Consider the following 24,503-nt stretch of genomic DNA (forward strand, 5'->3'; position numbering starts at 1 on the left):
TAAACTTTCGATTTCAAAACACACTGTGTTCGTAGGGGAGAAAATGTCAAATAGGTATTAATTTTTTTTCACAACAACAGTTTAAACCATTCTTCATTGTTATAATTGTTCACCTCTACATGAATTGAGTAAAAGTTCTGACAAATGTCTGAGTTACGTTATGTAAATCATTAAAACATCCGTGAAAAAATTTTCAAGTGTGATAATTCCAAATCGGAAACGCTGCATAGGAAAAACAAAACTAATTAAATTTCTCTTCCAGTACATGTGTTATATTTAAGTCGTCGTCGTCACCATTTCGATTGCTGTACTCAATGAACCATTAAGTGCGTCAAGAAGGTGCACTAATGACGATAGCGAACTTTGCGTTGAAACTAATGAGGTGAATATTAAAACGAAAGAGAATGAGAAAAAGTCGGCCTCCAACTAAATACTGGCAGCAGCCCCTTTTACCCATTACAAATATTTCGCACATCTCATTTTCAAACTTGAACTAGCATACGGGTAACTTCCTATTCTATACCTACGATGACAGATATTATGAAACAAAAATAGACTCATAATATCATACTCACCTCACATCTGTTGACATTGTATTCAAAAAGTTAGATGCTACTTGTGTAGGTTTTTGTTGTTGTGCTTGTGACACTTCAGTCAGTTTACCCATATGTCTGTGACGTCTATAAAGAGTTTTGTTTTTGTGTTCAAGTAGTTTAAACACATAGGGCACTTGTTGATCTCTGCGTGTAAACATAAAGGGTCCATCACCAGACTTTTATGCTCGACGACAACGGATGATGACATTTTGTATAAACTATGAAAATGCATTTATTATTATTATTTAACAACTATGTTTTATTGTACACCTGTAATGCAAGTTTGTTATATCTAGACTTAATATACCTGAACCTGAAGTACAGTTGATGATGGAAAATATATAGTCTTGAACTAACTCTCTCAGTCTAATGATCTCAACCCAAATGAGGAATAAAGTATGTTTTTTTTGTTTTGTTTTTATTTGTATTCATTAAAGTGGCGTTGTCTGGTCATGGACTGCTTTCCAAAAAGGTCATCACATCATCATCATCTTTGTCATCAACGTCATTGTCACGATGTCGTCTCGGTGTAATTAGTGTTTGTCTATATAAGATGCCTACCATGTTTACTTTGTAAATATAAGTGGTTTTATATGATATTGCCATGCCATAAGCTATGGCGAACTATGCTTCTATGACGGCATTATTTCATAAAACTTTGTAATTTTTTTGTGTTTAAACTAGAAAACTTAGAGGCATAAACTACCTACCATTTCAAATTGTATTGACAATAAAAGAATCTTCTTTTGACATTTCTGAACCTTTAAATGTGTTTTTGCCACAAACCTCATGCGTGACAGTTTTCCGAAAAAGTTTACACAAACAGATTCACATTCTATTTACACATGTTGGGATAATTTTTCGGTAAAAAGTAGCTGTCAAGGAGACTTTCATCTCATTCTTTTAGTTTTGACGTACGCTGTCAAACGATGGATGGATTTCGACTGGAATTTGAATACAAATTGTTCTGTTCACAAGTTCAAATCGAATTGAAAATAAAATAAGATGTTTACTCCCATTACAGAATTCAATTGGTAGGCTGCGGGGGGATTCAAATGTCAAAAACTTGCTCGGAATCCATTTGCAACTTATACGTCGAATTCTGTAATCAGCATGATTGACATATGACATATCTAAACCTACAAATTGTGTGTTAGCTTTTAGACTCTGAATGAAAGTTTTCTGAGAAAATACACAAACTGAACGGACGTAACTGATATTCACACAAAGATGGTTGCGAAGTAGCGTTGTGTAAACTTTTTGTCGATGTAAGCTGTCAAACGAGTACGATCTCCGTTCGGTACTTGTTAAACTGTCATAAGCAATCTGAGGTGGCAATTGCAATAAAGGATGGATATTGAATGCAATAAAATGTCACCCAAATTTCTTATTGTGATCGCCAACTTATCTAAAAGAACAAATGTCACAGTAGAACTCCTTTGAATCTGGCAACCCTGTCAAGCTTTGGATGTAATTTATTCCTAAATTCTGACTAAAAAAAACCTCAGTATTTCCTCTTTGGCAGATTTTAGCTGTATCAAACATAAGGAAGAGAAGAAAACAGTTGTTGTTGATATTTTCTTCTTTTTTCTCTTCCATTCCTAGTATCAGGACTCCGACGACCGTCGACGACGACTTAGAGCCAGCGTCGTCGACTAAAAAGGAACATATTTATGATCGAAGTTGTCTCGAAGTTCTTGAGGTTCTTCGTCGTGAGTTTTTTTTTATGATTGTCTCCGCTGTTGGTTTCAAACAACAATATTTTCTTCTTGCAATTCGTTTGCGATTTGCAGAGGCGTCATTCGGTCGCTCACACCGTATCGTGCCGTTGAATCTTTCATACGCATTTTGAATGACTAATGACTTCTGTCGTGGTTGGTGGTACAAAAGAAAAAAATAAACTGGCTTCAGGAAGATACTCATATTCGTATCTACTTGTACCTAACTTGCAGGGTGTTTTTTTTTCGTCTTTCTTCATCTGATGCTAGTATTTTATTATTATGACTCTACTAGGTAAGATTTGGTTTTGTGTGATGGCTTTGGAATTGGTAAATGAATTGTAAAATTGTTAAACGTGCATTTATGGTTTGGTGTACTGTAAAAACAAGCTCTTAGTCTTGATTGTGGAACAGTTGGTGTCTGACCAAATAAAATGACTTGAATGAGCATATTTAGGAACTTGACATCTTAATCTGGATTAAATAATTTTAAACGTTTCGAGGTTTTTTGAATGAGAATTGACGTTCATACTAATTTGCCAAGTTTAGACTGACCATAAGGCTAAATTAGTGAACCCCTCTTGAGATACTCAATTTCGAAACTATCAAAACCACACACTATAGTTAACTCGCTGACTGAATTCTATAACCAAATTTTGTTAAGCTTTTGGTCATACTCATTTGTAGTAATTGGAATCTAAGACTGACATTTCGAAACCCTTAAAGCTCCAAAGGACTACATAAGTATATGTGAGAAAGCGTTCTCGCATTTAGTTCTCCGACCAATCAAAAAGCTTCTTTTTGAAGGTTTCATGGGCGTGTTCAAGAACAATGCAAACCTAACAGACAGAATTTTATTTTAATATGAGGTGATTTTTTTTTATTCAAATATTATTGTGTATTTTTCCTCTTTTATAAAAATTTTAATCCTCAGAACTTGGTATGTGCTTTTGGATGTTTTGTAAATTAAATCGTTTCTGCATCAATTGACATTAATTCCCATTGCATAATCCGTTGGATGAGTTGCGGGCCATTCTGAGTGATTTTTTGACATTTGTGTTATAGTAAAAGTGTCAAAATTGATATTTGTCATGCCCCGCAAATTTCTTCTTCGACTATGCTCAATGTAAATGTTATTTTTTTTTTAGGCCTAAACATAGTTTGGTTGATTTATTTTCCTTTTGCACTGTTGTTAAAATATGGGTTGAAAACAATACCCAATTTGTTTTTCTAGAACTTATAGATTTTCTTGTTAAAATATGAAACAAAATTGTGAAATTGTGATTTGGTAGCACTTTAATAAAAAATGTTGGTTGCAGAATATTTATAAGTTGATATTTTTTTGAATTTTATTTATAAATCTAATAAAAAGTTTATATCTTACTATTTCCAACATCCTTCTTCGGTTGAAAAAGTTAATGCAAACTTAAATGGTGAAATACAAAAACTGCTCTATGAAAATTAGCATAGAATTGTGTGAATAGAAATTAAACAAAAATATATAAGAACAAAAATGTAATTCAGCAGCAATCAATTGTGTCCCCACCCTTAAAAATATGATTTTTCGAACACACCCCTTGGCTCACTTTTCTAAAGTGAATTCTGGAATTTGATAAATTATGTTGATTTTTGTTAGTTATTTAATTTATTGTATTGAAAAGATGTTTTTAGTATGTTTTTATAACAAAATTATAAGTTTGACTGTTACAAACATAATGACAATTAAACTAAAGCTTAACTTAAAATAGAAGTTTTCGATGAAAAAAGGAAAAAAGAAAAATCTGAAGCTATCATTTTTTTGTCGTTGACTTGGTAAATGGCGTAAATCCCTCAGCATAAGAAATAGAGACTTGGCAACTTGGAATTTAATTTATGAACGCACCCTTTTACTTACCATCGAACTGTCATCGTACATATTGTTTGTATAAATAAACTCAACTTCATCATAGTAAAGTACACAAAGGAACAATATCTATCTAAATTAAGAACCTTTGACACCAAATTTAAGAGCGTTAACTCTTCTGAAGTTGACCTGTCAGTGAGACAACATTGGTAGAAGTGTCAAAAATATTAAAGCGTTGTAAAAGACTCAAATCAGTCAATTTTACGAAGTTTTTGAAAAATTCTGCATCGCTCAGACAACAATATGGGAGGTATTTTGCGTAAGAATCTTGGTTTACAGCGATACAAGATCAAACTGACTCAAGAATTGAAGCCGATAGACCATCTCGAGTGACTTGGATTCCTCGATTGGGCAAGTGTCAAGTCCTTATTGAATGGACATGTCAAAATTACAGATACAACAATGTAAACGCGCCCAAAACACACGTTCTCTCAAAGAGAATGAGACAAGCCGCCATATCTTTCTCTTTTTGTCTCAGATAATTGACTTTTAAAAATAATAATTTCAGAAATGTCAGAAATGTGTCTTTTTCTTGAGCCTTTGCCCAGCAATTATAGTGTCTTCATTAGACCTGTAATATTTGAATTCACTGCACGAAAAAAGCTGCACATCTTTTTAAGCCTTTAATATTGTCCCTAAAATAATAACTTCAAATTAAACAGAAAAAGGGTCTGGTATCAGTGTCATCAGAGTGTGCTTTATATTCGATTCAAGTTTATTTCGTATAGCTATCAATTTGATAATTTTTCTCTGAATTGATTTAATATCATTCCTCTTCTATACACACCTACATATCTCACAATTGAATAATAATCCGATGACACACAAAACTATAATCTCAAAGTAAGCATAAAAACCCTCTTCATCGCATATATTTGATTTCATCAATATCGTTAATGGAAACCCACTTTGGTTCCGCTGAACAACAAAAATAAAAAATAAAAATAAAGTCTATCTCATAAATCAAATATCAGAAACCATTCACTGAAAGGTATAGGTGCCTATATCCACTATCCAGTGAGTACGTACTCAACCACTGTATCTGATTTGATTTAATCCATTCCCTGCTTCAGAATTCAGTATTTATATAGTTCACTTGGTTTGGCATCACACACGCTGCTACGCACGCATGCCATACAAAAAACCCGCAACGCAGTAAAACAAAACCCTACTAGAAAACATCAACGTAAAAATAAACACTTCATCCACTCGTGTCCCTATACCCTAACGCTAACCCTTTATAAATATAAAACGAATACAATGAAATTCCCCATTTATCCAACATAAAAACAAAATAAAATAAAAACAAAGACTAAAAAATAAACCAAACGAAAATTCAGTAAAACGCGAAAACTATTCAACTCTCGACTCGATTTCAACACCTCTGCGAATTCCCGAATTGAAATTAGAGTAATTTGAAATGCTTCACGTTCGCAGCGCAAAAACACCGCACTATCCCAAGTATTGCTCAGTCAGCCATTTCAGCGTGAACGTGAATATCTGCCGCCACGCCATCCCCGTCATCATCATCATCAACATAGCCCTAAAGCCCCCTACCAACTTTTCATCGTAGTGCATATACGGGTTAAAAATTTAGTCGCCAACTCAGCAGGCAAATATTGTGCAGGGTATGTTGGCGTTGTTGGGGTTTGAGCTTGAGGTCCCCGGGCTTAACCGCACATATGCACTCGAAGCCGATGTGTGCAGCTAAAGAGCAGAGATTTTCGCATCGAAAGTTCCCTCGCCCCAACACACACTCTCCGTTCCCATGCATACACGTCCTGCGGCGGCTTCGAACGAACGGCTTTATGGTGCAACGCTAGATACGTTCATATGAGTATATCTACTCCGGATCCGGATGCGGATCTGTGAGATTGATGCTCGGTGGGCCATTTTTGTGGGTTATGTGGATTATTTACTTAACTTCTTGCATCAGGCACGTTGTTGCATCAACCTCATGACAGCCCTGTGCTCGAGTTCGAGTTCATGATGCAGTCGGGGATGTTACACACAATATTGTGTGCACTTTTGCAAATCCTTTTTCCATATTCAATTCACATCATCCCGTTTCCGGCCTGGGCGGCCGGCCGCCTTTCCGTCTTTCCGTCTATCTGCCTAGCCACCTTGCTTTTGCTCAACTTGCCAGCAAACAATCCCGTCCATCGCATCGTTGTGGGTCGTCGACGTCGCTCGTCGCCCGTTATGCACTTTTTTAGCGCATCTTTGGCTTGCAATTTTCCAGTTCAAACATAGAGGGAGTTGGGTTTGAATTTTTTTCGTTTATTTGGCATAGAGAATCCATTGTGTGCAGCCAACTTGTTTAGCCACAGGGAATCAAACTGGATTTGGATTGTGTGTTAAAGTTAATTCACTTTTTATGCAGTTTTTGATGCGTATGATTCGCTTTTATCAATGAATGCAATGTAAGGCCTTCAAAAATGAGTTATTTAACTGTGTATACGCTTTTTTCTCCTTTCTTCTTTTTCTGTTTTTGTTGTTATTGTTTTCTGTTGCGTTGCTTAGAAAGGAAGCCATTTTTGTATTTGACAGTTTGAGAGTTTCCGACATGCAATAATATTTCCTCGTTCATAAGGACATCCAGTTTAATTATCTTGTCAATGTTTTTTTGTTGTATACATCATTTATTCATAAGCTGTCAGAGTAAGCTACACCATATAAAACTAAATAGACCATGTTTGACAACTATATAATTCTGTCATTTAATAATAATGCGGGGATATGGAGCTGGCTTAGTGTTGTTTTTCTTCTTTTTTTATTGGAAATATAAAGAGTGGTGTTCGATGTCATAACATGATGTTAACAGTGGCTTTTTAATCGCAGGACATAATGCTTGTTAAATGTATCAAAATTATTAGTATGACATATGTCAGAAAATTCAGATTAATTTACATTTTTGGTATGATTTGTGCAAAGGATGTTAACCATTTTTTATACCCAAAAGAGAAAAATTACACATTATGATATTTATTTTCTATTTAGCTCCACCCGTAGTTTGTAGAATATAGTTGAGAATTTTCGAAAATATTTTAATCTTAGAAAAGAAAATCAATACTTTGTTGAACTGACAGGTGGACAAAAGTGCTTCAAAAATATTGCCTTCTACTGCAATCTTAACACAATTATTTTGACAGCTCTGATTATTATTTAATTTCAAATCCAGAGCTAAACAAAATCTGATGCGAAAATTCGGATTTTATTCAACTCGAGATTTTCATTCTTAATAAAACAAATAGGATTCAAATGACAGTTGTTATAAAAACGTGGCTCTTTTAGGTTTGTTTGTTTTTCGTATTTTTGTTTCTACGTCAGATAATTTAATTAATGTACAATAACTTATGTTACGTGTTACGCAAATATCCTTAACGAAACCCAAATACCATTAATATTTTCGAACCACGTTCAAAAACATCTTTGAACTCTTTAATTTGCTAAAGAATCACTTTGATGTGGCATAACTCATTCATTTACTATTTCATTTGACAACTATATGTACACCTCCACACCACAGCCGTAAAGTGTCGTTTCGTTCGGGTTTATTTCATCGTCGTCTTCTTCTTTCCTCGATGATGATGATACGAGTTCTATAAGCGGAATATTAATTACATACAATAATCTACCGCAGCGACATACATATCTCCTAAGGTACTTCACTTTGTCTCCGCAAAATTCTCTGCATTTCCTGTAGTTAGACAGAAGAATTCTAATGGAAATCTTCTTATTCATGTCAAAGTCAAAGAGATATGCTGCATATATGGGAATACCTTCTGTTTGTTTTATATCTTTTTTTAGTTTTTGATGAATCGCTCCCACAAACACCTACGCACTAGCAGTTAGAGTCGTGGGTTAGTTTGATTTGATTTCAAGATGGCACCTACAATATAAATATATTTTTGATGAATTTCCTCGAAAGAGAACAACAAGGAAACCCCAAGTAACTCCTATCAAATTTGCATATTTCATCATTTTGTTTCAACAAATATGGCGGCTGAAAATCAACTTTTATTGATTTTAATGTTAAAGTGTCAAACTTAAAATTTGAGTTTACTTGGAATTGTCAAAAAGCCATTTTATTTTTGTATTTCTTTGTGTTTTGAATTTAAAACAGCTGTCATACTCCTCAATACTTCTCTTAAATTTAAATTGACGTTTGATATGATTACTTTCAAAATGTCACTTATTTGCTTAATCTATTAAATTTTTGAAAACCTACATTTGTTTTTGATTGACAAAATGGCTTTTGACAAATTAAGTAAGTCTGACTTTGTTTTAAAAAATGCAATAAGATTGAACTGTCATAAATGTTTGACATTTGCACAAACTCATTTTTCCTAAACAATGTTTAAGATTAATTAATTTTCATGTACATATAATTATTTATTTTTACTAATTATTTTGTTTTTTCCCTTTATATTTACAGACGGTATTGTAGGAGCCGGCGCCATAACGTCGCGGTGGACACCTGTAGGTGCCGGTCCCCCAGGTCCATTGGGACCGGCAGACACAAATGGCAGTATGGCGGATGCCAAAAATTTAGACGTCGGAGATATGAGTGACGTAAGTTGAAAAAAAAATATTGTTTGATGACAACCCCATACATATGCATAAATATAATATGTTAGAAAATGACATCAAAATTTAGAAACAGAATCTACATATGTATTTTTTCATTTTTGTTTTCATTTCGTTCACTTGAACTTTTATCAAAAAAGTTGTCAGTTCAACGCGGAATAGTTTGAATAAGAGGTTTGACAATCAGTTTGACTTAAACATTTTGACATGTATTTTTCTGGATCAAGAAAGTTAGAACACGTTGACTGGTTCGTCAGAAAGCTCACGGAATTGACATTTTTGACATCTTACATAAAAAAATACATTTTTGATATTAAATTATTTACGATTAGGGTATTGCGGCTATTTTAACTGACGTTTACGTTTATTTTTTGACTTGTGAAATTTTGACAGATAGCTATCAATGTTCTATTTATGTTATGCAAAATACTTATATTCCATGATTGATTTTGAAATTTCTTTTTTTTAGGACGAAAAAGATCTCTCATCAGCTGATGCCGAAGGTGTCTGGAGTCCTGATATCGAACAGAGTTTTCAAGAAGCCTTAACAATATACCCACCATGTGGCCGAAGAAAAATCATTCTCTCCGACGAGGGAAAGATGTACGGTAAGTGCGCCAAACTTCAATTTATCTACTTACCTCATTATACCAGCGCCAGCGTATTCATAGCTCGTAGCCTAGCTTCATAATAAGCTTGAAACAACTATGCCCGATATGGTTTTTCTCTATCTTTGTATATAATTTTCCTTAACAAGCAAAACCCATCAATGACCAAATTGCCATCATTACTTAACTGATACGATTTGGGTTGTAGGTGGGTTGGGTTTTGTTTTTTCTGTTACTTTTTTTATCCGCTCGCGTGCCCATTCATCCATCCATTTATCCATCCATATTGCTAACTCTCACTTAAAATTGCAATCGCAATCCGAAAAAAAGTAATTCCAGTAGTTGGTTGATTCACTATCTCTACTCGAGGCTTGTGGCAGAGCCACAGCAGAAAGAATCGTCCGTCGACGTTCGTCGGAGTCGTCGTGACAAGCGATCGCAAGTCATAAATCATCATCACTAGCGTTCCACCATTGCTTGCTGGCCGGATTGCTTGCTTGTTTTAGATTCAACGTCTGCATCGGTCTCTCAATTGAAGCGAAGTTTGCAATTACTAGAAAGAAACAAGAGATTCCATCATGACAGTTCCTGGTTGAGCGATCGAATGTAGGTGTCGCTGACTGCCGTCATAGATTCTGTGTAAAGCACTGAGCTCGAGCTAGCTACTTTTTAAAGGGTAGTATAGATGCGCGAAAAAAAACTACAACTACCTAACGTTCCATAGCTTCGAGTTCACAACATAATTGGCCTACCAACTACGTTTTTAATACTTACAGATGCATATAGATATGTATACTCTTATATCTACTATTTCGCCTGTAGACACATTTTGCGAATGTTTCATTGGGGTCTAAGTTATAAACGTCAGAAAAATAAAAACAAAAAAAAGAACGCCTCCTTTAGTGTAGAGTTTGTGGTGAGTGCTTAAGGCCGCCTACACACATCCTCTGCGTTGTGCTGTGCTGCGCCACGAGTATATTACTTTAGATTTGCTTTGATTATTTTTCGTGCAACTTTAATCTGTGTAATATATTCTCACAGTTTCATGGAAAGATGTGTCTTTTCATTCTTTACTTTTTGTTTTGTTGTTGTTTGAATAGGGCGCGAAGAGTCCGCAGCTAGACTCCTTTATAGTTATAGACAAACAGTCACACACAAATCGACGGTAATTTGTTTAAACAAATTTGTCACGCAGGAAAGTCCTATTGTTGAATATTTTATTTGATGTGAATTGAACCCACGCCAAAGATGATGATTGTAGTGTAGATTAGAAGGCACCATATTTACCAATGACTGTGACTGACTGGCTAAGTGAAGTCTTTGATATTTTAAAATGGAAGGATTGTGGGTCAGTTCAAAATTTTGAAGAGGGAAAAAAAGCCCGAAGTCATAAATTTTATGTCTTCGCTGCATTTTATTTTTGTTTCTGATGTCTGTCAACTGAAGGCGATTTTTATTTTGCTTTGTAAATAAAAGTTTGCAAAACGAAAAAGTCAAAAGTTAAATTATATGTTAGGCACATATTTGGGCAAATGTGACCCAAAATCTCTGAGACGAGTAGGTGGATTTGGAAAACAGATATTGAATAGCATTTCAAAACGGGTGTGTCCTCTCCTCTTGTGGAATTATTCTTTTTCGTTTTACAAAAGAAATAGTTTCTATACTGCAGTCAGTTTAATCTGTCATGTCAGTTTTATAAATGACATTAGTTAAATCATGGAATGTCCGTTAAAAAAAAGACAAAAGAGGTTTGTAGCATTCATCGATTAAACTTAAAACTTTGTACGTACCTTGTCTTCGGAAGAACAATTCATTTCATAGGGATTATTTCAAACGTCAATTTGACAGATATGCTTAGCCAAAGCTTTGTTTTATCTCTACACAATATGGTCGCCATTTTGTCTACTGTGAAGCCAGGAAGAAAAATACAAGGAAAATTTCGCTAGTTTGTTGACAGAAAGAAATTCTTAACACAGTCCCATAAAAGGTAATCGAAAAGCGTCTCAAAAAACTGGGACTCAATTAACAGGGCCACTTCTGGAAATAAAGTCTTCACAAAAATAGTTTTGTAATAATGTATGACAATTGTTCCATCTTATGGATCAGTCAGCATAGCGTGAGCACTACGCCACTAACCCAAACTGCAGCTTTTCCTCCTTTTGAAAGTAATAAAGACCAATATGCCAACGTGTAAACCCCACAAAACATACAATTTCAATAGATGACTGGTGATTCGTAATGGCCTGCTCTATGAATTTCAAAACAAGAGATTAATTTTTCCAAAGTAAATTTCAACAATTTAAAGACGTTGTTCTGGTGTTAAACAATTTATGATGAATTGTCAAACCCTAATTAATAGAAACGTCAAACACAGTTTGACATTCCCAACTGTCAAATCATAACCAACAACAACCAACGAAGATTCTGATGCAACTAAAAACAAAAACACTTTTTAGAAGCTCAAATATGATCGGTTAAAGCTATAAGTTCTTCCAAAATAGGTGGCTATAATCTTTTCCAAAATAGGTGCTTCTAAGATCGCCCCAATTGTTTTCTGTCTACATTTTAATTGAAAACATAGTTACAGCATTTGAATAACAAGTACTCTTTGGAAGAACGGCCTTGATTAGCTATTCTATTTTCATTACTTCTTAACATGGTTATTTTTATCGAAATAATTAATGCTAACACGATTTTCATCTGATATTCAAAAAACCACTTCTATAACAATTTTCCTAACCCTATAGCCCTTTTGCCCTAAAACGATGGATCACAATTTTCGTCATAAATAATTCCCACATAACAAGTCCATATCAGCGAAACCCCTTGTCTTGTATATAATTTTTCCTGACCCATTTCTTTACCGCCAATAAAACTCAACAAATAAACAGAACTTTCCTCCCTTTCGTCGTTTCGCCCTTAAAATATACACAAAGACCATCGTACAAACAATCAGCAGAAATTCCCACCACGCATATCGAAACCACCATCGACCTAAACACGACCGCATAACACAACCAAGGACATTGGAGCACTATTATGTAGAATCAACCATCACCACAGAGTTACAAGCTTTCCCCTTTTAACTTTAGCACCCTTTCTGCTGCTCCACTTCTGTCCAGTGACTCCCCAGAGGGAAGAGAACTAGGAAAAACTCTCAAGCTCCTTATAAATACAAGCTTCAAAGTACAATGAATAAATTTTCCTGCCTTGCTCTGTCGACATCGTTCGCTCGTCGTTTTCGTTGTCGTCGCCACCACACCATTTCCAGCTTACTATATCAGCCAGCCATCATCAGGCCCAGGCCCAGGACCGTGTGCCAGGCGGAAAATATTTGTGCGATAATCCCAGTAAATCCTTTTGCCTTAGGACTTAGTAGTAGTATCCTGATGGGAAGCAGGCAGACAGAGGTATAGTGGAACAGTGAAGCAGCTTGTTACTGCAGTCGAATTGTCGGTCGGCATCGGCACAACATTCGGGGTGGCTTTGGGAAAATCCCGCCAAATAAATAAAATTCATCCCCTTCAAGTGTTTTACAAAATAATGTTTACTACACGTCCTTCGTCCTTAAGCCAAATAGATGGTGGAATGGGGAGTTGGAAACTAAGAAGGAGAACACTCCATCGTTTTGCTGGTTCTGAGACAAAAGCTAAAGCTTCGCTTTATGTCGGCAAGTACTTTTGTTGGATGAAGGTGGGAAAGGATCACAATCTCTCAACCAGCATAAGAGAGGTTGACTTAGTTGAGGAGCGATGAGGGAGTTATACTCGGATGTATGTCTATTGGTATAGATGTGAAGAAGGAAGACAAACGAAAGGCCAAAGACCAGCAGCAGGCCTGTAATTTATGTTCCCAGGATATTGTTTTCTCTGCTTTTTGGAAAGTAATTAATTTTACTATGTGACAACAAAGATGCTCGGCCTTCTTCTTTGGACTCGGTATTGTCGTTTATGCTCGTGCTCGTTCTTACACATCACCCAAGAGTTCGTTGCTGTTCCAAATCCAGTTGAGTGTGGGGGAGTGTGGAAGGATTTGAAGTGAATGCCTGGCTTTTGTTTCTATTTATGATCAGTGTTGAAAGAATGGGAAGGACTGGTGGGTGTTGGAGACGTTTGTCGACTTTGTCGTCGTCTCCAACGCTGTTGGCGGTGTGTCGAAAGAGGTGAATGTGTGGTAGAGTTTTTGGTTCCAAATTGAAACTGTTGAGTGTTAAAACGAAGGATATATGACCAGGATTCAGGGATTTATTCTCGAAGTTCCTAGATTCTAGACCTTTTTTTTTGTCTTTTTATTGTTTTGCTTTTCATTTATGTGGACGACTTGAGTATTGCCGGCTTCCAAAATTGTTTCCTCTTTCGAAGATAAAAAGAGATTTGCTATGTCTCGTCCCAAAGCAGCAGCACACTCTCTGACATGGAGACCGAACTATATTGGAATAGGGATCTTTTGCAGGCCGTTGGAGAACATGTAATGACAAGGATAATATAGGTAGGCTGGAGGATACATGGTACTGTGTACACATATCGAGATGCAGGCTATTCTTGGAGCAAATTCGATGTGGATCCCTTTGTGATTTCCAATCTGAGAACTGAGCACATTGTCTAGGTTTAAGAATTTACAACAAAATATGCGGTTCTGCATATATCCTGCACAGTGCACAGCATCAGCTAAAGGACTATAAGGACTTTACTATAATATAGGACACAAGAAGATGAGTGTGGACGTAGCCTTGTCGTTTTGGTGTGGCCGTTTGAGATAAATTTCAGATGTCCCAGAGGGAAAGTAATAATTTTGCTGATTTCGTTAAATATACATAGGGTTGGCTCGACTTGGGTCGGGTTGACTTGGTTTGGTTTGACTTGGCAAAGTGATGTTCCGGATTGTTTAGCTGAATTTTCGGATATGCCAAAGAACATGTACTCTGCTAAATTGAAGCTTGTATAAATTCCAAAGGATATAGTAGTTACGTCTTATATTGTAGGTATATTGCCTATCTTCCTATCTATGATGAACGATGTAGATTATAGTTTGAATTAATATTTTGCCAAAGCATCGTCATCATCGGAATAGGTCAGGTGAATGTGTATAATTTTGTGTATAAAAGCTTGTGGTTGGGTTGGCTTATATGATGTTTTCTCGAAGATTCAAAATGCTTAGATATTTTGTAATATCCTGAGAAAATCACGTTTGCTTGCTTGGCTTGCCTTTGCTTGGCTTGGGCTATCGCAATAATGAATTGAATTGCAAATTTTGATTTTATTTAAAAAGGCATTTGGATCAAAAGGATTCGATTCAATACGATTTGATATGATATACGATTCGATTTGATACATTGAGAATTGGAAATAGAAATTTCTCAAAAATATCGAAAGGAAATGCCCTGATTTAATCGAAATAAACGAAAATGAAATTCCATCAATATCTAGACTAGGAGGAAAATTATTGTAACATCAGTGTAGAGATTTCTTTTGAAAGGAGATATAAATCATGGAACTTTATCTTTACATTCCATTTGAATTGAGTTATGTTTGATTTTGAGAATGCTTAATATACATTGATACGTACATAGATGTCACTGCTTTAATTAATCTTTGCAAAATTGTTTAGTTGGCCCAAACTAAAAACCAACGAGTAAAAAGCTCAAGGTGAAAAAAAGAGGGGAGGTGAAAGTTTTGTCATCCAGATGGCGAAGCAGCTGTCTCCATCATTCACACACTAAACAAGTCTTAAAGTCCTTAGAGAACATGAAATCTTGAACACAACCGAGTGTTTCTGAACCTGGAAGTAAAAATATTCGCTATAAAACAAATCTTAACGCCTATTGAAAGAATGCAATATAGCTCGTTTTTAAATAAGTGTTGAATAGAGCCAAAGAAATGTCAAAATGTACTCGCACTTTGCAGCTCTACTCGTTACTTGATCTAACTATAATGGATTCGCTAACGCGAATCTAATCTAAGGATTGGGTCTGTTCCCAACCTTGACCAAACTGCCAATTGTCAACAATTGTTGCCCAAATGCTGTTCCACATTACACAAATTTGGTAGTTTCGTGAAAAAAGAGCGCAGGAGAGAATCGAATAGTTCGTTTTTAAATAAGTGTTGAACAGACCCAAAGCAATGTCAAAATGTACTCGCACTTTGCAGCTCTACTCGTTACTTGATCTAACTAAAATTGATTCGCTAACGCAATCCTTCGATTTGTTCCCAACCTTAACCAATCCTTAGATTTTTTCCCAACCTTAACCAAAATGCCAATTGTCAACAATTGTTTCGCAAATGCTGTTCCACATTACACAAATTTGGTAGTTTTGTGAAGAAAGAGCGCACGAGAGAATAAAATAGTTCATTTTTAAATAAGTGTAAAACAGACCTACAGAAATGTCAAAACGTACTCGGGCTTTGCACCTTTAAGCAGTATTCACATGAGCGAGACCAACGACCGACGAATGAATTACAAAATGTGAGTTTATATACGTTTGAAGACATATTTCCACACAAATTCTTAACAAAATGATAGCAATATTATTTCCATTTGATTTATGATGCAATTTTTTTACTTTTCAATATCATATATTAATAAATTTAAGAAAACAAATTTATTCGTCGTGAAAAAATTGTAGTTGATGCGAACTTTAAAACTTTATTCGCGTTCCACATTATCCACATTTTCAACGAATAAAATAATAGCGCGTACTTAACCTAAAAAAATCATTCTTGTTTTGGTCAATTGTCAAAGTCAAACTTCATTTGCGACGAATTGAAAACTCTCATCTAAAAGAAATGTCAAAATCGACGAATATTCGTTCATTCGTTGGTTGTTGGTCGTGCTCATGTGAATAGTGCTTTACTTGTTACTTGATCTAACTATAATTGATTCGCTAACGTAATTTCAAGGTTTGTTTCCTTTCCAACTTCGGTCGTTCTGTTGGTCTGTCAAATGTCATATTGCTGTACTTAAATTGATTGGCAAAAAGTTTTTAACAACCTATATTTAAGGGTTTAACAATTTGCTAGTTAGGAATTTTCTGAATATAGCAATTTACTAAAGGAGCCCAAATGTAAAACCTTTATTTTCGTTTTGCTAACTAGTAAATTGTGAATTGTCTTTTATTAAAAAAACGAGCATCCAAACATATCTAAGAAGTGACAGTTCGTGAAAATCAACAACTAGACCATTCCATTCACTTTTCTTATAATAATAGTTGTACAAATGTCATATGAATTAAACAAATTGCTTAAAGCTCAAAAATAGATAAGAGACAGTAAGATGTAAAAATCTTTTAAAATTAGGTAAATCATCATTTAATCTTAGTAAATTGCTTAAAATAGCTTTAAAATCTTACTAAATCGTTTAAAATTTTAGGCCATTGTTATAAGTGTCGTCCGTTTGGTTTGATTTCCATTTTTGACAAGAAACCGTTCCATACTTTTTTTGCAGTTTTCCTTTTCCTCACTTTTGAAAGTTTTTGACAGATCAACAAGTTAAGCGAGAATTGCACATTGAATAAATTTGCGTCCAATACAACACTTGCATATATTTTTAAAAAAAGACAAATCATATCACGAATTACTTTTGATAAGTTTATTTCTATATTTGAATAGTCTCGATAAATTGATAAATGAAAACTGACAGCTAAGCACAGACTAAATGATGTGTTCAATCCAATACGAGATTGAACGCAGCCAATACATGTTGCATTTGACATATAGGTGTCGTCCGTTTGGTTTGATTCCCATTTTTGCCAAGAAACAGTTCCATATTTTTTTCGGCAGTTTTCCTTTTTCTGAAAGAATTTCATCCTAACTTTTGAAAATTTGACATATCAACAAGTAAAGCGAGAATCATTAAATAAATATGCGTCCAATACCACACTTTCATATATTTTTTTCACGAATTACTTTTGATAAGTTTATTTTTATATTTCAATAGTTTGGATAAGTTGATAAGTGAAAAGTGACAGCTGAACACAGTCTAAATGACTGTTTAATCCAATACGAGATTGAACGCAGCTAATGCATGTTGCATTTGACACATACGCAGAAATAATCAATTTCATAAATGTCAGTGAAATGTTCAGACTTATTCAGAGAATCTCGTTTTTCTTCAAATTTAATAAAAGAAGGTGAAAAGTAATATCTGAACACAGACTAAATGGCTGCGTTCAATCCAACATGAAATTGAACGCAGCCTATATTATGCATGGAGTTTGTATCTATAAGTTATATACACACATGCCTACAGGACTGGTCATTTGTTCCGTGTCCTGAAACTCTGATGTTGCTAAGACTTCAAAAGATAGCATACATACGAGTTGGTATTAGACCTAGAGTTTCAGAAACTCTATTCGCTGAAACTTATAATGCTGAGCGAACACTTTTTCCATAATTTCAACACAGACCGCCCTTTCCTCTCACTATAGACGCCAAAAGTTAAGCATGTTGAAATAAAATCATAAAACATGTCACATAACTCATCGATATCATCAACTGAAAAACTGGGAATTTCAACAGCCTTCATACGCTTGTAAGGAGGAATGAGACAGGTATATATATAGCTGGAGAATTGAAGCTGATTAACCCTTTGACCCAGAACTAGCTGCTGTGGCACAGAAAATGTACAAAAGAGTGATGATGATGATGGTGGAAAAAAAGAAAAAAGAACACAACCAACTTTAGGAGAAACCAATGAAAAAGTTTTGCCATTTGGCTTCTGAGTTCAACTTATGGATCATGATGACGATGATGATGACAGTGACACAAAGTGCATGTGAAGCAGTTTTTGGAAACTGAAACTCCGGCTTCGGCTTTGGTGTTTGGCATTCGGCGGAGAGCTATAGCTACCAGGAACCCGGGTATATCATCATCAAACCATCGTTGTTGTTGTTGTTCGCCTGACGTTTATCGTTGTCATTGTCATCGTCTGCATAAAAGTTCTCGTGTGCAATTAAACAGCGTGATGGCGGTGGCGCGCGGCACAACACTGAATCACATTTTTGGGGTTTTATATTAATTTTTCTACCGCCACCAATCTCGTCTCTATAACTTGGCGTAGGTTTCCCCCTGACTATAAATCCATAGAAAAAATAAAAAAGGGAAAAAGCAGACACCTCCAATTCGTTGTTCATCATCATGTCACCGATTTGCATGGGAAATCAAAAATTTTCGAAAGTGATAAAAGATGAACATTTCAAAAATGTCTGCTTACAATATTCCTTTCATATAGTTTGGTGGAAATATATAAAGCGAGGACATATTTTACATCCTTTAGAGCCTTGTCATCAGCAAGCGCAAGGATATTATAGAGTAAAACCCTACCTATACGTTTCATATACCGTTAACTATGCAGGTTTCTATGTACAGTACAGTGCAGCGCAGAAAATATTAAGGATCAAAGTTTTACATTATAACATGTTTGGTAAATATTTTTCTTTTTTTTATTTGCTATTGCAGTTGGTATTCTTGTGAAGAATGGAATTTTTGAGCTCATGTTTAAAAATTGTGCTTTTCCTTTTTTTATAATTTATAAAGTGAAGTAAAAGTTATAGTTTTAAGGTGATAGTTGGAAAATATTCGTTGGTTATTGGAAATATGACAAAAATTCGGATAATGGTGGTCGATAGCTCTTTTTTAAAGAAAATCAGACAAAAAAAAAACGAAATATTACATTTTAATTGTGAAAATATAGTATTTTCAGAACTTTACATAAAAATAGCTACACCAAATTTTATGTTTGCAAAATCCTTATAAGCTATTTTACGCATGAAGTTTGTATCTATAAGTTTTATATAAACATGCCAACAGGACTGTTCGTTTACAAAATAGCAATACATAAATACCTCCTCAGCGTTTATTCCCAAACGTCAAAATATTTATTTTTGGAGAATGGAATTTCTGTCAAATTGCGTTTTTTGTATCTAGAACTGAAAAATGGTATAAGCAGGAATTTTATTAAAAACAATATTTCATATTTTGAAATTGACCTGAAACTCAACAAATAACCAACTGTCACTTTGAAGTTTGGGACTGACGAATGGACAATTTAGATAAGTCGTCCTAAAACTTTCTTCACCACACATAATGACAATTCTTTCAAATTAAAGAAAAAATGTACACATTTAAATAAAAACTGCCACAGAAATACAATCAAAAACACAACGAAAAACCAACTGTCACTTTGCGGAATGACAAGTGGAAGATTTCCAGTTATTTCCAGTTAGTGTCGTTTTGGAGCACAATCATAAGCACGACAAAACTGTCAACTATGACGTAACATCAAATTTCACACTTACTATACAAAAGTTTGTTCAAAGGGTTTAATAGAACAATAGGTCAAAAAAATATCCAAAAATTGATATCACAATCAGACAAATCTAAAAATCAATCAAAATTAATTTTTCCCAATGACAAAATTAACGTAAAATAAATTTCCAAAGGACCATTTGTATCGCCAAAAACCCCAAAAAATCCTAAATTTCTTATTTTTAAATAGCACTTGACACAACGTCAGCTAGCAAAAGCAAAGCATCATTTTTGTTTTGGAGATTCTTAACATGGGGTTTGGAGATGTCGCTTTGGAGATTTTAGGTTTGTGGATTTTAATTTGGGGACAAAATCGGAAAAATCGGACAAAATTTTCAAATAACAAATTGTTTCCCACTAATAAAAAATATATCATATAAAATTGTATGTAAACGAAACTTGAGACCTAGCACTTTGGAGACAACGGGCAAAATTCGCACTATCTTGTTTGACGTTTATAAATAAACATTCCTTAAAGGTTTCTTATGCGATATTTTACTTTAACATTAATTTATTTCGTTACAAAGTTATGATTGTGGATATGTGCAGATTCTAGGATTTCCGGATCCCATCACTTTCCAAGTAAAAGTTAAACGCTTTTTATAGAACAAAGGCTGAGCTTAGTACAGAAGAAGATAGAACCAACATCATTAACCTCTTTTAATTATAAATTCAATTCACAAATGTTAATGCAAATTCGATAAAAAACATTTATGTGGGGTTTCAGCACTTAGTTGTACATTATTTTCTCTCTTTCTACAAATAATCCTTTTTGCCTCTTTGTCTTTCATATTCTTATTTCTTATACAATTTTTTGACAGTCACTGACAGTAATGATGAATAAGTACTCATCACCCTCTTTTCTGTCATCTATAAGAGGTTCACTAGCCAACATATTATTGGATCAACTATGCCCGTTGGCACATGATTCTTTGGAATTAAAATAAAACTTAAAAATAAAAGAAAAAAATTGCACACAAAATCCTCTTAGGGTTTCTTAAACGGTATTCTGTGTTAAACAACAAAAATAAATAGCAAATAAAAAGGAACAACAAAAATTTATTCCTGCGCATTTTACAACGCAGACATAAGGTTAAGAATAAGAATGTGTCGTCGCGGAAAAGGGAACTATATTATGCTGTGGCATTTGACCTAAAGAAAAATAATCCTTTTCTTATTTTATTTGTTTTTTCCTAAATGACGTTTAATATAGACATATACATACGTTAACGTTGCGTTCGTATAATGTTATGTTACTTTTGACATACGTATGGATAGAAATTCTACAAAAAACTTGAGGGAAAAATTGTTAAGAAGTTACTTTTTGAAATCAAGCGTGAAAAACGATTTGTAGTGGGTATTTTGTCTTGAGACTTTTATAACTGTAAGAAATACAAAGTACCTACATACCCTTACCCATATGCAATGATGTGAACAAAGATTTAAGAAAATAAAAAGACAAAAAGATTATTATTTTGTGTTAAACCTAGTTCCATGCTATCATCATATTTTTATTTATTCAAGTGAAGTTTAATATTTAGGTTAATTAGGTACAATTAGTGTTGCCAATTAATTGTCAAAAAGTGCTTTTTTTAGTCTGGCATTCAAGAACTTTTGTTTTAAGAATTTAAAAATTCTTACCATTTCCTGCATCGAACGAACTTTAATTTCGGTTTACACTTACGCTAATGTCAAAAGTGACAGAAAAGCTAACACTCCATAGATTTGTCAACTTGTATTCGACTTTAACAAATCTCTAAACGATAAAAACAAAGTTCAGTAGACAATATTTAGAGGTAATTGAAATAGTTCCGAAACACACTTGAGCTCCGAACTAATTTGTTGACAAGCATTACATTTGCCATCTTTTGCGGAGCAACGTACTTGTTCTATCATTTAAATTGTTATGAGAATTTATATTCATTTTATTTTTTTCACTAGTTTTAAATGTATTCGGTCTTATTTTTCCTAGCTTGAAGACTCAGAAGACGCGTCCTCTAAATAAACAAAATTAAAACACCTTTGAAGTTTTGAACACACTGAACCGAAAAAAATGCCATTTAGAGTTTGACAGTTCTAGATCTGTTCAGATGCAAAAAAGAAAAAATCCTATTGAACCTTCAATGACATTTATTTTAAAAGATGCGTTCAGTCAGTTATATTGACATAACATAACATAAATGTATTCGGTTTTATTTTCCGAGCTTGAAGACTCAGAAGACGCGTTCTCTGAACGAAAAAACTTTTAAGCTCTGAACACCCTGAACCGAAAAAAACACACTTTTGAGGTTGACAGTTCTGGATCTGTTCAGATGCAAAAATGAAAAAATCCTATTGAACCTTCAATGACATTTATTTTGAACGACGCGTTCAGTCAGTTATATTGGCATAACATAGCATACACATTTATTTTTTTTTTTCACTAGTCTTAAATGTATTCGGTCTTCCTTTTCCGAGCTTGTACACTCAGAAGGCTTCCTCTGAACGAAAAAAAATAAAACAACTTTGAAGCTCTGAACACAGTGAACCGAAAAAGAAACGCAATTTTGAGTTTGACAGTTTTGGATTTGTTCAGATGCAAAAATGAAAAAAGCAAATTGAACCCCCAATGACATTTATTTTGAAGGACGCGTTCAGTGATTTATATTGACACAAATGTCATTAGATACTTCCAAGTATAGACCTTGGTAACTGTTTTAAATTTATATGTTATTTTTTTCGTTCTAAAAATAAGTAAATCAAAATAAATTTTCTTCAATTCAACCAAGTTTCTAGGAATGTCAAATCAATTTTCTATAAGTTATCGACTTTTAAAGTGAATTTCATAATGATTGCGTTGAAAGTTCAGTGTGTAATTACGTCACATAAAGTTACATACATACCTTTATATATAAAATTTACCATCTTTGCTGGAGCAACCTTCTTGTTCTATCATTGAAATTGTTATGAGAATCGAAGGATTTCTTTCTTTCACTAGTTTTAAATTTTGTCGGTCTTATTTTCCGAGCTTGAAGACTCAGAAGACGCGTTCTTTAAACAAACAAAATTAAAACAACTTTGAAGCTCTGAACACACTGAACCTAAAAAAACGCACTTTTGAGTTTGACAGATCTGGATCTGTTCAGATGCAAAAAAGAAAAAATCCTATTGAACCCCCAATGACATTTATTTTGAAGGACGCTTTCAGTGATTTTATTGACACAAATGTCATTAGATTCTTCCAATAATAAACCTTGGTAACTGTTTTAAATTTACATGTTGTTTTCTTCGTTCTAAAAATAAGTAAATCAAAATACATTTTCTTCAATTCAACCAAGTTTCTAGGAATCTCAAAGCAATTTTCTATAAGCAATCGACTTTTAAAGGGAATTTTATAATGATTGCGTTGAAAGTTCAGTGTGTAATTACGTCACATAAAGTTACACACATCCTTTTATATTAAAAAATAAAAATGCCATTATAAAACATTTCATAGACATACATCACCTTCATTCATACCCTAATGCTGACGCATGAAATCTATGTCAAATTCATATTTCTATCAATATTTTAATAAAAAAATAAAGGTTATTTCAAAAGGTAACTAAAAATTTGAAGAAAAGAAAAATGTCAAGTATTATTTATGTACGTATATCCTTCGATACTCTGTTCCATATACAAACTTATGTACCTTGGTATGTTACAATTAAAAAAACCCAGTTTGAAATCAAATAATATTCTCTATTTTTTTTTTTGACAAAAGACTTCTATAAAATCTGAACAATAATATAAACACACCACACGTATCCTATAACTTAGGTACATACCACATCTGAACTTCTCATATATCTCTAGGTATACCTACCATACCCATGGTAGGTAAGATACGAGGCATGACTTTGACTTAGACTACCACACACCCGTATGTAGATAGGTACCTAGATATCATTATATTTTTGTATGCAAACGTTTGGCCTCCAACATGGAATCTCCGTTCGCTCCACATGACAATTGAATTTTATAAAGTGAAACAGAGGAAAGGACCCAAGTCCTGTGTGAGTATCATTTATATTAGAAAATGCAAAAATATAAAAATAAAAAATAACCCCAAACCAGTAAAAAACCCAAAAGAAAGAAAGAGAAAGGAGAGTGAGTTCTATAGTCCTTTGACTTTGCTTTTGCTTGCGATGACGGCAATATATGTACGTATGCTTTCATTTCGACCGAACTATAAGTTTAAAACTATCCTTTCTCTAAAATACGCTAGAATATAAATTCACACAAGCAAGAGGTATCCCCCGAAGCAATATAGAGCCATAGATAGCTTCACCTAGTATATTGTATCCAGTGCCGGAATAAGTTGACATACAATTCAAAAAATCATCAAATGTCAAAATTAGAAATGTCAGAAAAAAAATCTGCTTGATTTCTTCATTCAAAAGTGACAACTGAACAGACAAATATGATTTATTATAGACAATACGAGTACTTCACATTCAGTGTCCTTTTATAAAAGTGCACGAACATTTCTTTTAAGGGTAAGATAACACTCGATGTTTTTGAGTTTAAATTGATTTTTCATCAGTGTAAGCAGACTTAATTTTAAATTCTTAATATAAACTGTTTGTTGTTTTCCTTACAATCCTGTCAACTGGCGCTGAAAGTAGAGTTTTTAAGTTGACAGATGTCATCACCTTAAAAATAAACGTCACAATATCCTAGTTCTATCGAAAATAAAGAAATGTCATTGTTGTTATTAAAAACATACTATCTTCCAACTAAAATTGAAAGTGTGTGTAACTGAATTA

The 24,503-nt window shown here is 34.1% G+C and overlaps 1 protein-coding gene across 6 annotated transcripts in view; it reads left to right on the top strand.

The window, feature by feature from the left end:
- Positions 1–24,503, top strand: part of LOC129948599 (protein scalloped) — a 224,969-nt gene that overhangs the window by 181,501 nt on the left and 18,965 nt on the right. For all 6 annotated transcript variants that reach the window (XM_056059741.1, XM_056059740.1, XM_056059738.1 and 3 more), the window contains exons 2-3: positions 8,656–8,792; positions 9,277–9,415. In XM_056059741.1, coding sequence (XP_055915716.1) covers positions 8,751–8,792; positions 9,277–9,415 — 181 coding nt within the window. In that variant the 5' untranslated portion in view covers positions 8,656–8,750. The remainder of the gene's footprint in view (positions 1–8,655; positions 8,793–9,276; positions 9,416–24,503) is intronic.

Source organism: Eupeodes corollae, chromosome 2, assembly GCF_945859685.1.
Source record: "Eupeodes corollae chromosome 2, idEupCoro1.1, whole genome shotgun sequence".
In the NCBI taxonomy this organism is placed as follows: domain Eukaryota; kingdom Metazoa; phylum Arthropoda; class Insecta; order Diptera; family Syrphidae; genus Eupeodes; species Eupeodes corollae.